General features: G+C 39.5%; 1 protein-coding gene across 11 annotated transcripts in view; it reads right to left on the bottom strand.

Annotated features, from left to right (window-relative positions):
* MYBPC1 (myosin binding protein C1) overlaps nt 1–2,038 on the bottom strand; it is a 90,372-nt gene extending 88,334 nt beyond the window's left edge. For 4 of the 11 annotated variants that reach the window (XM_036300828.1, XM_036300833.1, XM_036300835.1 and 1 more), the window contains exon 1: nt 1,820–2,038. In XM_036300828.1, the coding sequence (XP_036156721.1) occupies nt 1,820–1,892 (73 nt within the window). In that variant the 5' untranslated portion in view covers nt 1,893–2,038. The remainder of the gene's footprint in view (nt 1–1,819) is intronic. The other 7 variants (XM_036300824.1, XM_036300825.1, XM_036300830.1 and 4 more) reach the window with 3 other exon arrangements.
* Between the last annotated feature and the right edge of the window lie 14,108 nt (nt 2,039–16,146).

Here is a 16,146-nt window from a genome sequence, read left to right as displayed (position 1 = left end):
ACTAACCAAAGAATCTATGAGTAATTTAAACTAACCAAAGAATCTATGAGTATAAAATTACTGTCCTGGGTCGGGGACTCCTACACAGAATATCAACGGTACTTTTATAGCAAAAGAAGATCATGAGGACTTTGGTATCTGTGTTACTTTAGTAAAAATATACATTTTGGGCGGGTGGGGAGTTGAAGTTAAAGATATGGTTTCCTCTTTGTAGCTCTAAAATTTCATTGTCTCTAAAAGTAGAATGGATCAGATTGAGTTGGCAGACAAAGTGTAAGTTTAGCAAACAGAATAATTTTAATTAGCTTTATAGGCGCTATCGCCTGTCATCTTTTTTTTTTTTTTCTTTAGTAGTTTCTCAGCCATTTTCAAGTGGGCTTCATGCGCATTCATCCACTAAGTATGGGTTAGTTAAAACAATATTCTGTCCTCAGTCAGAAAACATAGAATGCATTTCATCCACATAAGCCTTGAAGAGGCTAGTCAAGTGACAGATCAAATAAAAAGGACACTTAATACGCATGTAAATCATTTGCATTACAAATAAGACACTTTAGCAGGGGTTGGACTCCCTGCCCGATAGTCAGGATTAAGTTCCCATATTAATGCATGCATTTGGTGTGGTTATTTCGGGTGGAAGACTTCATCCATCAATGCTCCACCAGCAAGTAAAGCCAACCTGTAAGCTGATCACCACAGCCTGTCAACACTGGTTACTTAATTACATAAAGAAAATATATTTCAAAGACTTTTGGTAATTTGGTTCAATGTCTAGCATCTTTCTCAAGGTTCTTCACAATAACGGTTAAAAGCAGTTTTAAGAATTAAAGATGAAAACACTAACTGCTATTTTTTTGCTCTTTGCTAATCTTTTTTTCAGCTTTTATTTGCAAAAGTCAAAAATAAAAATTCAATGAGCGCTCATGAAGGCTCATATGAATGAAATAATATTTTATCAGATGTTTCCATTAGAAACTAAACTAAATGTACTTGTGCCGTTAATTTGTGCTTTTCGTTAAGTCATTTTAATAATTTCTAATTCCAATTTATTTATGTTACTAATTAGTAGTTAATTTTGATTGTTTTATAGAAAGGAGAAGCATTTCTTCTAATGAAGAATAGTTTCATGTTTTCAGTTTAATTATTTTTGAAAGGCTACATATTATGAAATTATCTACAATAAGACTCATTAAAAACACAACCCATCATATTCAAAGTTTGTCTCTTGCAGGTGTTAGATTTTCTTCCCATGCAAGAATTTAATGAATGAAGCTCCAAGTGCACTAAAAGCAAAAAATGCCTGCATCTGTCTATTCTAAAAAGTTTGCCAGTTGATAAAAACAACCAATCTGGAAATAGTGCCACCAATTCTTTTTTGAAATCTTGATCAAATCTATTAACCATTTTTTTTAAAGTTTATTCCAAGCTCCTCTTCGCACACACAATTTGCAAATACATGATGAAAATTTTGTGATTCAACCTATGAAAATACACTTGAAAAATGCAACTGGCCCACCACAAGCAACTAACATCCTCAAGTTACATGTAAAGGATCCCTTGTCATTGTATGATAAAATTACAATTTGAAACTTTCAGTCACTATTTCTTCACAAACTATCATTGTCAGATATTTTCAAATTGGTATACTCTTCCTATATCTTTCCTCCGGTCTTTTTATCCTCAAGGGTCTTTTCCTGAAAGCACGGCGATTCTATTATTTTATAGTCTATTTAAGAAATTGGATTTGTTTAAAAATTACTACCAAAATGAACTCACTCTATTAAAAAGTACAGCAAAAAGGTTTATGGATGAGTCTTACCCTCCTTCTTAGCAGGTTCTGGGGCAGGTTCTGGGACAGGTTCTGGGACAGGTTCTGGGACAGGTTCAGGCATGGCTGCAGTAAAGTGTTATTCTCCAAAGAATTTGCTCCCCTCCAGTAAGAGATGACGGAAACCCCACGAGCAGTTGACAGACGGTGCAGGTCAGTGTGACAAGCAGTTGGGGAGAAACCCAGTGCTTTTGTACTGCCTCTGAACTTCAGTCATGTGGCACCGCCCCTTCTTCAGCACAAGGATGCTGGAACTTGACAGCGAGGAGGACCTTTCTCACATCTGTTGCCTGTACTCTGCTCTCTCGCCTATTGGAAGGAATCTCCTGTCCATCTCATGTGGCTGATGAGAACACTTCTACTTTCTAAATTCAGCTGCAGCCTCGTGCTCCTTCTTACTCTCTCTCTCTTTTTTTTTTCTGTCTAATGAAAGCCTGTCTCAACTCAGGAGTGCAAAAAAGTTTGCCAAATGATAAAAAATTAAATTAAATTAAAAATTAGAATATGTGAATCCAACATGTATCTTAATTTTTACTAAGGGTATAAAGAAAAAAAATCTCTGAATTAAGATGATAATTTTATGTTCCCATTAGATTTTTATTTTTCTCAGTTCTTAATTATTAGATTTAAATTTTTTCTTATTTATTTTTTTGAGAGTGAGAAAGAAGAAGAAGAAGAAGAGAGAGAGAAAAGAGAAAGAGAGAGAGACACCAATTTTTTGTTCCACTTATTTATGCATTCATTGGTTGATTCTTATATGTGCCCTGACCAGGGATTGAACCCACAACTTTGGCCTATCAGGACAATGCTCTAACCAACTGAGCTACTCAGCCAGGGCCATTAATAATATATTGAAGTTAATTTGAAAAGCCAAATTTCTATGTTGAATATCTTCTCTCATTTAATCCTCTAAGAATAGCAAAGGTTTCTATTAAGGAATACTTAGACTTTATATTTTCTCAAGAAACATCTTTTGAAACATTACAGGGCAATATAAAAGAATGAAGGAATGATACATGGTGCCACATGGATGAAGCTTGAGTACATGGTACCAAGCGAAAGAAGGAAGACACAAAAGACCACCTACCATACAGTTCCATTTTTGTGAAATGTCTAAGGTGCTCAGAAAGTTGATTAGTGGTTGCCAGCGGCTGGGCGGAGGCGGAATTAGGAGTGACTACTAATGGATCTGGAGATACTTTTAGGGGTGATGAAAATGTTCTGGGATTAGATCGTGGTGATGATTGTACAACTTGGTGAATATATTAAAAACCACTGAATTGTACATTTCAGAATTTACGGGGGCCTGGCTGACCTGGGTTAGTGGTTGAGCGTAGACCTATGAACCAGGAGGTCACAGTTTGATTCCCCGTCAGGGCATATGCCCAGGAATATACAGGAGGCAGCCAATCAATGATTCGGTCTCATCACTGATGTTTCTATCTTCCGCACTGAAATCAAGAAAAACATATTAAAAATAATAAATAAGTAAAAAATAAAAATAAATGGGGCAAAGTCAGACAGACCAGTAGCCATTGTTTTGTTTCAAGAGAGCAGACAGACACAGGAATCTAACTTAAGATATTGGTAGACTATCAGATTTGGCCACTTTCTCTCAAAGTCTCCGAGAACTTCATGGAGAACTATGAACTACCAAGTGGTCAAACTAAAAAAGACACCTTACTTTCTTTAACCACATTCATGGCACCTCAGAGACCAGAACTAAAATTAGTTTATATATGAAAAGACTCCTTGAGTGCCTTTATTGCCATGTGTTTTCAAGATCATTCTCAAGAGGCTTTGATTGATTTGTAGGGAACCAGCCACCCTGTCTCATTTAATTTCCCTTGTGGCTGAGAGCGCAGCTGGTCAGACTTAGCTCTACCAAACTCTGTGCCAAGCTAACTTTTCATATAAGGATGGAAACTCAACTTAGAACTCAATAGCATCATGCTTTAGCTATGTGGGGGGCGGGGGAGGAGAGCAGTCAGGAAGGTCAATGACCATTTTCTACAAAGAAAGCCTTTTCTCAACCACGTAGTGTCACTGATCCCATTGTTTTGCTTTTAAAATTATTTCCTTGCTCTTAGATGCTAAACATCAGCCAGAAGACAGCATTTTATATAATACAAAGTTAGATGTGCCTTGAAAAGAACAAAACCAAACATTCCCCCTCTCTCCCTTCCACCCCCCGACCCCCAGTCTACCATGAGAGTATCAATTAACACATGAAATAAACTAAAGAAGGTAGAATCTGAAGTCAGATTTTTGGGTTCTATTTCTGGACCATCATTGATTAGCTGAGTTACTCTAAGAAAGATAAGGGGCCTTTCTGGGCCTCAGTTTCCTTTTGTGTAAATTGAGGGGCATATAAAAATTACCTTTGGCCCTAGCCAGTTTGGCTCAATGGATAGAGTGTCGGCCTGCGGATTGAAGGGTCACAGGTTTGATTCTGGTCAAGGGCACATACCTCGGTTGCAGGCTCCCGGCCCTGGTCAGGGGCATGTGGGAGGAAACCAATTGATGTGTCTCTCTCACATCAGTGTTTCTGTCTGTCTCTCCCTCTCCCTTCTATTCTAAAAATCAATGGAAAAAATGTCCTCAGGTGAGAATAAAAAAATTTTAAAAAGCTTAAAAATATTTGACCTCTGCAGCCAATCAATGATTCTCTCTCATTATTGATGCCTCTATCTCTGTCCCCCTCTCTCTTCCTTTCTGAAATCAATAAAAAACATATATATTTTAAATGACCCCTGAAGATCCTTCTAGATGTAACATAGTGATTCTACATGGGTATGTCTGAAAAGGAATCATTTCTTCAGCATTCCCATAGCACTGAACACCACATATGAAAGGACATAAGGACTGAGTGTCACATTGCAGAAGAACGTTTATAGTGATGGGCAGATTTCACGCATGCCATAAAAGAGGTGCCATGCCATCATTGGCCTCTGCAGAAACTCAGTTGGGTTTTTAATACACTGATCATTTTACTGAAGTGAACAAGTGCCAGGAAATACTGAAACCCATGAAGAAAATATGTTATGGCCTAGGGAACTTTTTGCTAAAAAGACAAAACTGCTCTAACCTATTTGGCCCAGTGGATAGAGCATTGGCCCAAGGACTGAAGGGTCCTGGGTTCGATTCTGGTCAAGGGCATGTACCTAGGTTGCAGGCTCAATCCCTGATCCCAGTCTGGGCATGTGTGAGAGGCAACCAACCCATGTGTCTCTCTCACATCTATGTGTTTCTCTCTGTCTCTCCCCTTCTCTTCCACTCTCTCTAAGAATCAATGGAAAAATATCGTCAGCTGAGGATTAACAACAACAAAAGGGCAAAATCTAATTGGAAGTATGAACAAATTCTAGGAAAATGATTGTAGAGTATATTAATGGGTAAAGTAAAATTTTTAATCAGGGTAATACGTCGACATGAGTAATTTTTCAGGATCGTATTGTTTTAGGAGCACATAAACCCTACTTCAGATCTTACACATCCATCTGGAAGGTTGCAGGCGTTTTATCTCCAACATGCCTCTCAGGCAGGCAGTGGGAAAAATGGTCAGCAGGGCTCTTCTTTTTTTCCTATTTTTAAATGCTTTATTGTCCCCCACCTCCCGTGGTGTTCTTTAGGATTAGAGTTGGCCGAATATTGCATGAACCCACAGAATAACAGCTAAATCAAGATAGAAGTCTTTCTTGATCACATAAAGGAAATCCAAAAGTAACTCGTCTAATCATTATAGTGGGTCCACAGTGCCATCAGAAATCCACGTTCCTCCTTCCTGCTCTACCGACTGCCCTTCGGGTAGCTTCATGGTCTAGAATGGCTGCTGGTGCTCATGTCATTACATCTACATTCCAGGCAGCAGAAAAAAAAGAAGACTCACTTTCTTCATTGTAAGGAACCTTCTTTGAAGTCCCACACATCCCACTGGCTAGAACTTGATCACGTGGCCACTTCTGGCCACAGGATGACCTGGCAAATGTAGTCCTTCATTCTCAGTGGCAATGGGCTTGTTACCAAAGAGAATAATGAGAATGGATGTTGGATAGGCCAATACCAATTTTGAGCACATCTTTCAAAACAAAAACAATAATGTTCACTGCACCAACCAAAGAGTGCAGAGGAGTATAAATGTTAACCCTCACCCTCTCCTTAACCTTATTTATCCTCACTCCAAGGTGGGAATTAGGGATCCAAACTTGGTCTAACTTTCCTCTGTGTTCATATAGAACATGCAAATATATATTCGTACATAGGAAGTTCTTCATCTATTTTTATCTACATTACTCTCCAACTTGCTTTTCCCATTTAACCTGTCATAGACAGACATCCTCCATGTTAATATGTACTAGTACATGTGTGTATGGGTGTGTGTGTGTGCATATAACTGAATAATAATCATTCATGGACTGGATGCACCATATGTGCCATGTATTCTCAATTACTTCTCTTTTGATGGACATTCAGGTTGCTTCCAGTATTTCGCCACCACAAATAACATCATAGACTATATACTTATATAATACTTTTATTTTTTAAAAAATTATTTTATTAATTTTTTATAGAGAGGAAGGGAGAGAGATAGAGTTAGAAACATCGATGAGAGAAAAACATCGATCAGCTGCCTCCTGCACATCCCCTATTGGGTATGTGCCTGCAACCAAGGTACATGCCCTTCACCGGATTCAAACCTGGGACCCTTGAGTCCACAGGGCGACACTCTATCCACTGAGCCAAACCGGTTAGGGCAAAACTTTTAAATTAGTCAGATAGAGATTAAAAATGAACTTGCTGGTGTAGATGCAGTTTAAATCTTTATAGATTTTTGTTAGATTACTTTCCCAAAATGTTGCCTACTTAACAGGCCAATCAGCAATGTACAAGATTGCTCATTTTTTCATACCCTGTGTGTTTTTAATTTATCAACTTAGTATGTTAGAAATGATTGCTCATTATTAACCATTTTTCCAAAGATTAAGCAACATATCATGTTTATTGGTGATTTCTATTTTTTCTGTTATTGCTTTTTTTTCAAATACTTATTTTTTTTCTAGTGATATTAACTCTGTCTATAATGTGTTTCAAATAACTTTCCCCCTTTTTTTTCCTTTTGATTTTATAATGCTTTTTTTGCCATAAACATTTTATTTATTCAAATCTGCCCTTTTCCCCTATAGCTTCTGGATTTTCTGTCTTACTTAAAAATGTCTCTCCATCTAGGGTTACTCAAATATTTGCATTTTTTTCAAATATTGATAAGTATTTAAATATTTTTATTGTGTGAATTAGAGATCCAAACTTGGTTATTCTCCCCCACCCCAGCTTAGCAGGGAGTCATGCTAGCACCATTCCACTGCCTTGAAATGTAACCCAGGGTTTAAGTTCCCATATAAATTTGAATCTATTTATAGATGCAGTGTTCACATTTCACTCATCAGTGTGTTTATCTTCAGCCAATATCATACTATTTGGATTAATTAGCTTTACCTTATATTTTAATATCTAATGGGGCAAGTCCCCCTCTCTGGCCTAAATGTTCAAAATTTTCTTTGCAATTCTCCATTTATGTTCTTCCTTGTAAACTTTAAATTCATTTTGTCAATTTTGGTAACCTACTTCCAACAGAAAGGATATTCTAAATAAAATTACATAAATTGTTATATATTAATTCATAGATAATTGTGATTTGAGCATATTAATCTTTCTCATCTAGAAATATGTTTTGTCTCTCAAGTCATATCGTTTTATAGTTATTAATAACACTTTATAATTTTTTCTCATTAAAATTCTATACCATTCATGTTAAATTAGTGCCTATGCATTTTATTCTTGTTACTATTTTAAGTATAATTCTTTTCTCCATTTCTATTTCTTACTGGTTACTAAAGTATAAAGAAAAGCAATAAAAGTTATTTTTATAATTATTTTGTGTCAAGTATTTATTAGTAATAATTACTGAATTTTATCAAGTGTATTTATATATATTACTGTAATCACGTGCTTTTATTCTTTGATTTGCTTATAAAATGAGTTACAGTATTTTGAAAAATTGCTAAATGTTGGACAATCCTTGCCTTCCAGGTAATCCCATTTTATTATGGTGTCTTTATTGTTTTATTAATATAATTCTGAATTTATTTGCTAATACTTCATATATTTTTGCATTTATATATTGGTGAAATTATTCTATAACTTCTTTTTGTGCTATCTTTACCATATAAGTTATGCTAGCATCATAAAATTGATTATAGATACTTGCTTTTTCTAATATTTAAAATAATTGGAATAACAAGAAAACATGTTCTTTGAATTAACCTGCCAAGCAATATAGAGACAGCCTCATAGACTGAGAGCAGGCAGACATCTCTGGAGGGAGTTATGGGGGAGGGGTTGGATTGGTGGAGGGATTGAGCAAAAAAGAAAAAAAAAAGAGAAAGGACTAGACATTGACAACACTGTGGTGATTTTGGGGGAAGATGGAGGGTGGAGGTGGAAGAGGGCATAGAGGGGATAAATGGTGATGGAAAAAATAAAGTAGTTTAAAAATAAATGAATCTATATATATAAAACCCTAATATGCAAATAGACCAAACGGCGAAACAACCAATCGAACAACTGGTCGCTATGACGTGCACTGACCACCAGGGGGTGCTCACGGAACATAGGGGGCATCAGCAGCAGGCGGCAGAGCACAGAACATGGTGGGTATTGGCCACAGCAGGATGGTGGAGCAGGTGAGTGGGGGCTCTGCGCCAAGGTGGGGCGCTGGTCCCTGTCAGCAGGGCGAGCCTCTGGTGGTTACTGAAAATTCTTTGCTCCCATGCGCCATGATCCCGCCAGGTGCTCACACCTGCTGCCAGTGTCTGCACCTGCTGCCAGCGCTGGAGCAGCCGCTCACACCCGCTGTCGGCATCCAGCCCTGGACCCGATCGCTCAGCGCTGTCAGCGGGTGCAAGCAGCGGCTGCCGGCCCCAATCACCCCTGTAGGGTTCTCCACCTCCCCCTGCTCCTGAGGGGTGATCGAGGCAGCAGCTACCACTCGCACCCACTGTTGGCGCCAGCCCCAATCGCTTCACACCATCAGTGGGTGCGAGTGGGGCCGGCGCCATCAGTACATGGGAGTGGTGGCAACAGGAGAGGGGCTGCTGGCAGACAGGGGACTGGTGTCGGGGGGGGCGGGGCGCAGTAGGAGGGGCCAGGTAGGGGCATGAAGGATGGGCCGACTGCAGCCTCGTGGCCCACAGTTCCTTTCAAGGTGCACAAATTTGTGCACTGGGCCCCTAGTCTATATTATAAAAACCCAGTGGCCTTAATGCCGTAACAACCAAAGACCAGTCACCAAAAGGCTGCGTGCGCAGCGAGGCATGTGCGGGTGGGCGGGGACTTGACTCTGGGTCCCGCAGCATGCTGGGACTCAGGGGAGTCCTGCTGCACTGGCAGGACTCAGGGGTCCTGGGTTTTGCGCTATTTCCCACAGGTCTGGGTCTCACGCGATTTTGCGCACTGGGTCACTAGTAAATAAATAAAAAGAAAAGGTGTTCTTTAAAGATAACACAATTATAAAACCATCTGGTTTGATCCATTTTTAGTTTTCATTTTATTTTATTATAAATCCTCACCCGAGGATATTTTTCCGTTGGTTTTTAGAGAGAGTGAAAGAGAAGGGGGAGAGACACAGAGAGAGAAACATCGATGTGAGAGAAACACAAGGATTGGTTGCCTCCCGCACATGCCCAGACCAGAGCCCAAGTGGAGCCTGCAACTGAGTCACATGCCCTTGACTGGAATCGAACCTGGGACCCTTCAGTCCGTGGGCAGACACTCTATCCACTGAGTCAAACCAGCTAGGTCTGGTCTTATCCATTTTAATTCATAAATCTTTTAAAATATTTCCAATTTCTGGGAGGGAACCAAGATGGCGGCATAGGTTAACGCTGGAGTTTGCTGCTTTGAACAACTACTTCAAAAGTGAAACTAAAAGACGGAAGGGACATCACCCAGAACCACAGGAATGCTGGTTGAGTGGAAGTCCTACAACTAGGAGGAAAGAGAAACGCATACGGACACTCAGAGGAGGCACAGTGCTGAAGTCAAATTCTGAGGTGCGGAGCGCGCAGAGCGGGCTGGCGGCGGAGGGCTCGGTTGGCGTTTTCAATCGGGAGGGAGTCGCAGAATCTGAGCTCCAGATCCGGGCGAGTCTTTAGGGACCCAGACTCAAACGGGAGAAGCGGGACTGTCTGGCTTCGGTCAGAGCGAGTGCAGCTTTCTCTCTGAGCTTTGCAGCGGGTGCTGGGACTCAGAGAGGCAGAGCCCCTGGGGACAGGACTGAGAGCCGCCATAACTGCTCTCTCCGGCCCACCCTGTTGATCCTGTGCGACCAGCCCCGCCCAAGCCCTGCACACAGGCATTTGCCGGATAGCCTCAGGCAAAGGCTAGATTAGCACCTCCCTAGAGGACAGAAGTTCTCTCACTGCAGACACAGCTGATTCTCATAGCCACTTGGCCTGGAGGTCAAACCCTCCCTGGAATTAGCTACAACAATCAAGATTTAACTATAAGACTGCGAACAAAGACCACTAGGGGGTGCACCAAGGAAGCATAACAAAATGCGGAGACAAAGAAACAGGACAAAATTGTCAATGGAAGATATAGAGTTCAGAACCACACTTTTAAGGTCTCTCAAGAACTGTTTAGAAGCCGCCGATAAACTTAATGAGATCTACAAGAAAACTAATGAGACCCTCGATGTTATATTGGGGAACCAACTAGAAATTAAGCATACACGGACTGAAATAACGAATATACAGACTCCCGACAGCAGACCAGAGGAGCGCAAGAATCAAGTCAATGATTTGAAATGCGAGGAAGCAAAAAACACCCAACCGGAAAAGGAAAATGAAAAAAGAATCCAAAAATGCGAGGATAGTGTAAGGAACCTCTGGGACAGCTTCAAGCGTACCAACATCAGAATTATAGGGGTGCCAGAAGTTGAGAGAGAGCAAGATATTGAAAACCTATTTGAAGAAATAATGACAGAAAACTTCCCCCACCTGGTGAAAGAAATGGACTTACAGGTCCAAGAAGCGCGGAGAACCCCAAACAAAAGGAATCCAAAGAGGACCACACCAAGACACATCATCATTAAAATGCCAAGAGCAAAAGATAAAGAGAGAATCTTAAAAACAGCAAGAGAAAGAAACTCAGTTACCTACAAGGGAATACCCATACGACTGTCAGCTGATTTCTCAACAGAAACTTTGCAGGCCAGAAGGGAGTGGCAAGAAATATTCAAAGTGATGAATACCAAGAACCTACAACCAAGATTACTTTATCCAGCAAAGCTATCATTCAGAATTGAAGGTCAGATAAAGAGCTTCACAGATAAGGAAAAGCTAAAGGAGTTCATCACCACCAAACCAGGATTATATGAAATGCTGAAAGGTATCCTTTAAGAAGAGGAAGAGGAAGAAAAAGGTAAAGATACAAATTATGAACAACAAATATGCATCTATCAACAAGTGAATCTAAGAATCAAGTGAATAAATAATCTGATGAACAGAATGAACTGTTGATTATAATAGAATCAGGGACATAGAAAGGGAATGGACTGACTATTCCTGGGGGGGAAAGGGGTGTGGGAGATGCGGGAAGAGACTGGACAAAAATCGTGCACCTATGGATGAGGACAGTGGGTGGGGAGTGAGGGCGGAGGGTGGGGCGGGAACTGGGAGGAGGGGAGTTATGGGGGGGAAAAAAGAGGAACAAATGTAATAATCTGAACAATAAAGATTTAATTAAAAAAAAAATATTTCCAATTTCTTCTTTAGATGGTGAGATGTTCAGAATTTTTACTTCTTTTTTTTTTAAATATATTTTATTGATTTTTTACAGAGAAGAAGGGAGAGGGATAGAGAGTTAGAAACATCGATGAGAGAGAAACATCGATTAGCTGCCTCCTGCACGCCCCCCACTGGGGATGTGCCCGCAACCAAGGTACATGCCCTTGACCGGAATCGAACCTGGGACCCTTGAGTCCACAGGCTGACGCTCTATCCACTGAGCCAAACCGGTTCGGCCAGAATTTTTACTTCTTTTTAAATTACTTTAAAAATTATTTTTCTAGATTTAGTAAGAATATTATTGTATAAATGTTTTAATTTGTAATGCTTGGTATATCTGTGATTTTTATGCCCCATTTTTATTCCTAATAAATATTTTTATTTTCTCTTAATATGTTTTTGCTGAGTATAACTATTTTTATTGGTGTTTTGGAAGAACAAGTTTGTAGGTTTATTACATTTTCTTCTTTTGGTCAAATTTGTTGTTGTTTTTCTATGTTGAAGATTTAATTTAGACATTCTTTTTAGCCTAGGACTACAGCTGCATTCCATAGATTTTGACTTAATCTACCAACCTTTTCATAAATTTTTAAATAATCTTCAGTTTTGTTTTTAATTTTCTTATTGATCCAGGAGTTATTTAAAAGCGATTTATTTCTTAATTTTTAAGAAATTAAGATTTCTTCATATTTTTAAATTAAATTTTTAGTGAGGTGAAATTTTCATCATACAAAATTAACCATCTTAAAGTGAACAATTCAGTGGCATTTAGTAAGTTCAGAATGTTGTATAACCACCAATTCTACCTACTTCCAAAACTTTTTTATCATTCTAAAATGAATCTTGGTACCCAGTAATCAGTTACTCCCCATTCGCCCCTCTGCCCAGGTCCTGGTAACCAACATTATGTTTCCTGTCTCTGTGGATTTACCTATTCTGGACATTTCCTATAAGTGGAATCATACAATATGTACTCTTTGAGGCTAGAATATTCTGTCTGATACTGATACTGTTTCTTTCTTATAAGAAACTAGAGGCCCGGTGCATGAAACTTGTGCATAGGTAGGGTCCATAGGCTTGGCCAGTGATCAGGGCTGATCGAGGCCTTCTGGCTGCTGGCCAGGGCCTTCCTTCATTCTGTGCCGCCCCTTGGTGGTCAGCGCACATCATAGCGAGCCGTCGAACTCCTGGTCGGTCAAACTCCCAGTCGGTCAAACTCCCAAGGGGACAATTTTCATATTAGCCTTTTATTATGTAGGATAATATTCAATCATGAATAAATAAACTGGTGGGAAAAGCATTTCCCACCTAATATGCATTTTCAATAAAATATTATTTTATGCTTAATAATAATTTATCAGTTAGTAATATATTTTTGTTACTTTAGTCAATTGTATACAAATAATACTTATAACAATAACTTAATTCTGAATGTATTTTTAACACTACAAAGCCTTGTAGTCAGAAAAAAAATGTTTTTTAAAATTTCTATTTAAATATATCTTTTGAGGTAGAGAAATATAAGATGAAAAAAAATTTAACATTTAAGGCCAGAAATTATATAAAATGGGAATAGAATCCTGTGGGGGTAAATAGAATAAAAATGTTTACTCAGGGGAAAAGAAAATAACATTACATTTCCAGAGCTTATTTATATACCTTTAATATATTATGGTGGGTATCATAACACTATGACATTTTTATTCCAGGGGAGATATTTAAAATGGTGAGGTTACAGTTTTTTTGTTATTTTTAAGGCCAACTTTTAGAGAAGGATGGAGATGATATTCTTTGCAACTATTTAAGTTTATGATAGAACATTGTTAAATATCAATTTGAAAATGTATGAAGATTATCCAAAAAAAATTTTGGAAGATGCATTAGTGAGCTCAGACTACCGTAACAAAATACCATGGACAGGGTGTCTTAAAGAACAGAAATATGTTCCTCACAGTTCTGGAGGCTGGAGAACTGAGATCCAAGTACCTGCAAGACTGGGTTTGGGTGGGAGCTCTTTTTCTGGCTTGCAGAGGGCAGTTTCCTCATTGTGTCCTCACATGGCAGGAGAGGCAGAGGAAAAGCTCTCAAGTGTCTCTGATAAAGGACACTAAACCCATCATGAATATCCCACCCTCATGACCTCATCTAAACCTAATTACCTCCCGAAGGCCCCATCTCCAAATGCCTTCACATTGGGGGTTAGGGCTCAACATATGAATTTGGGGCTGGGGGGACACAATTTCATCCATAGCAAAAAGTATGTGAACAAAATAGCTTAAGGGCTTTGTTTAGATGGCTGGTTTCAAGAGAGGACAATGATCAGGGGGAAGGGGCTCATGGATCTAAGTGTCAGTAGACAGACCCTGCCTCTCCCGCTGCTTTCCCTTCCTTTCTTCCTGGGCCCTGGCTGAGATGGGGGGGAACTTTCCCCAAGATTCAGCTCCTGGCCTTCTGGTCTCTGTGTACATTCTCTCCCTTGGTGAGCTAATCCCCTCTCAGATTCTCAGCTATTACTGTGTGAATGACTCGCAGAACCCATCTCTGACCTTGATCCTGAGTTTCACTTCTGAACTGACAATCTGCATTGAATATTAAAAATGTAACCAGTTAAGGGTGATAACTATTGCTAAAACTTATAGTATCTTCCATTTTTTCCTGTGCATATATTGTGGAAATTTTTGAGTTTTAACTAAGCTGTGAAAAGCAAAATGAAATTACTTAAAATACAAAAGAAAGTAGGCTACTGAGTACCATAAATTAAAATTAAAAGCCTGACCCCGCATTATCACGTATAGTCTTAGGTCTACCAGTTCTCCCAGCCATAACCGGCCTCATAGTATATGAAACTAGAAGGAACAAGTGACGAAGGTGGGAAAGGTTTGATGAATTTGTAAACTTTTAGACTAAGTGAATTTTGCCTGTGTGTATGTCTGTGTAGCATTTGTTGCATGCACACTTGCAGCTACCAGGACAGTGATGTTTCCATCCATGACGTTATAAATTGGCATAAATGCCAATTGGGAATGGGTGGTGATAAAATTGAAGATATTACCCCAAATAGTCTATGGAAATCCATTCCATGTTTTAAAAAACTTTCTTCCACAAAATGTTCCTGAACTCATTATTTTGAAATGAGAAAGAAAGAAACCCACTTTCTGGACATTCCTTGGTGTGACTTTGAATTTTCTCTCACACCAAGCACAAGTTCATACTGGAAGCCTTGCAGGCTATCAATAGAACTCTGCTCACCCGCCTTATTTTAAAGCTGAAGCATGTTAAGCCCTCTAAGCCGCTCCTCATAAGACATACCCTTCATCTCCCAAATTAGTCCCGGTGCCTTTGCTGGATCCCTTCCAAGACTCAGATGTTCTTTTAAGCTTCATGTCCTACCACACACCATGCAGTCGGCTATAAGCAGCGAAAGCCCCTTTGCCTTAATATCGCCTTTGATTTATGGACCCTAACAATTTTCAGCCTCAATATCTTCTCCTCTGGTCTTATAATGCTTACTGGGATAACCCACGTGTTTCCAAATTCTGATGACTGTAGGTGACATGCGCAATACATTTCTTTACAGTGAGACACTAAAAAACAAAACAAAAATGAAAACAAAGAGTAACCCAGCGGTCCCTGACCTTGACCCGTTATTTCCCCGCTGCAGGTCTTTGTACCTACCACTTCCTGCAGCCCAAGCAGCTTTACTTCCCATCGTGGTGATTGCAAAGCTGATCCAGTTTGGAAGGATAACCTCAAAGATGACTTCCTCCACAAAGCCTTCTCTAGTGTTCTAGCTTGACATGATCTCTGACTCCTCTGAATACTTTACACATACTCCCTGTAGAGTAAACTCAGTCCGATTATCTCCTATTGTCCCTATCTATGTGACTTATTGTTTAAACCAGATCTCAACCAGGTAGCCTGTGAACTTAAATCCAGTTTGCAAATGAATTTTGCTTGGCGCACACACTTATTTCATATTTTTAAAAAACTATAAAAATCAGCCCTGGTCAACGTGGCTTAATCAGTTGGAGCATCATCCCATACACCAAAAGGTGGTGGATTCAATTCCCAGTCAGGGCACATAACCAGCTTTCAGGTACTATTCCCTGGTCAGGGCACATATAGGAGGTAACTGACCAATGTTTCTCTCTCACATCAATGTTTCTCTCTCCCCCTTCCTCTCCCTAAAATCAATAATATATCTATATATAGATGTATATAATACAAAGTGTGGATTTCTGGCCTCTCTTGGAAATACTGGGTCTAGGTAGACACATTAAACTGGAGCTCAATAGAACCCACCCTAGTTTGCTTCTTGGGCCACTTCAGTCATTTGGGCTAACTGCCTAGCCCAGGTGGGTATTTGAATTTGCAATACTCAGTCTAGACTATAATACTGTAACGGCAGGATCTTGTGTTAATCATCTTTACAGCCTGCAGCAAGCACTTAGGAATTTGTAGCTGAAAAAAAAG

This window comes from Myotis myotis, unplaced genomic scaffold (assembly GCF_014108235.1).
Source record: "Myotis myotis isolate mMyoMyo1 unplaced genomic scaffold, mMyoMyo1.p scaffold_m19_p_3, whole genome shotgun sequence".
Taxonomy (NCBI): domain Eukaryota; kingdom Metazoa; phylum Chordata; class Mammalia; order Chiroptera; family Vespertilionidae; genus Myotis; species Myotis myotis.
This window is presented reverse-complemented; position numbering and strand designations above follow the sequence as displayed.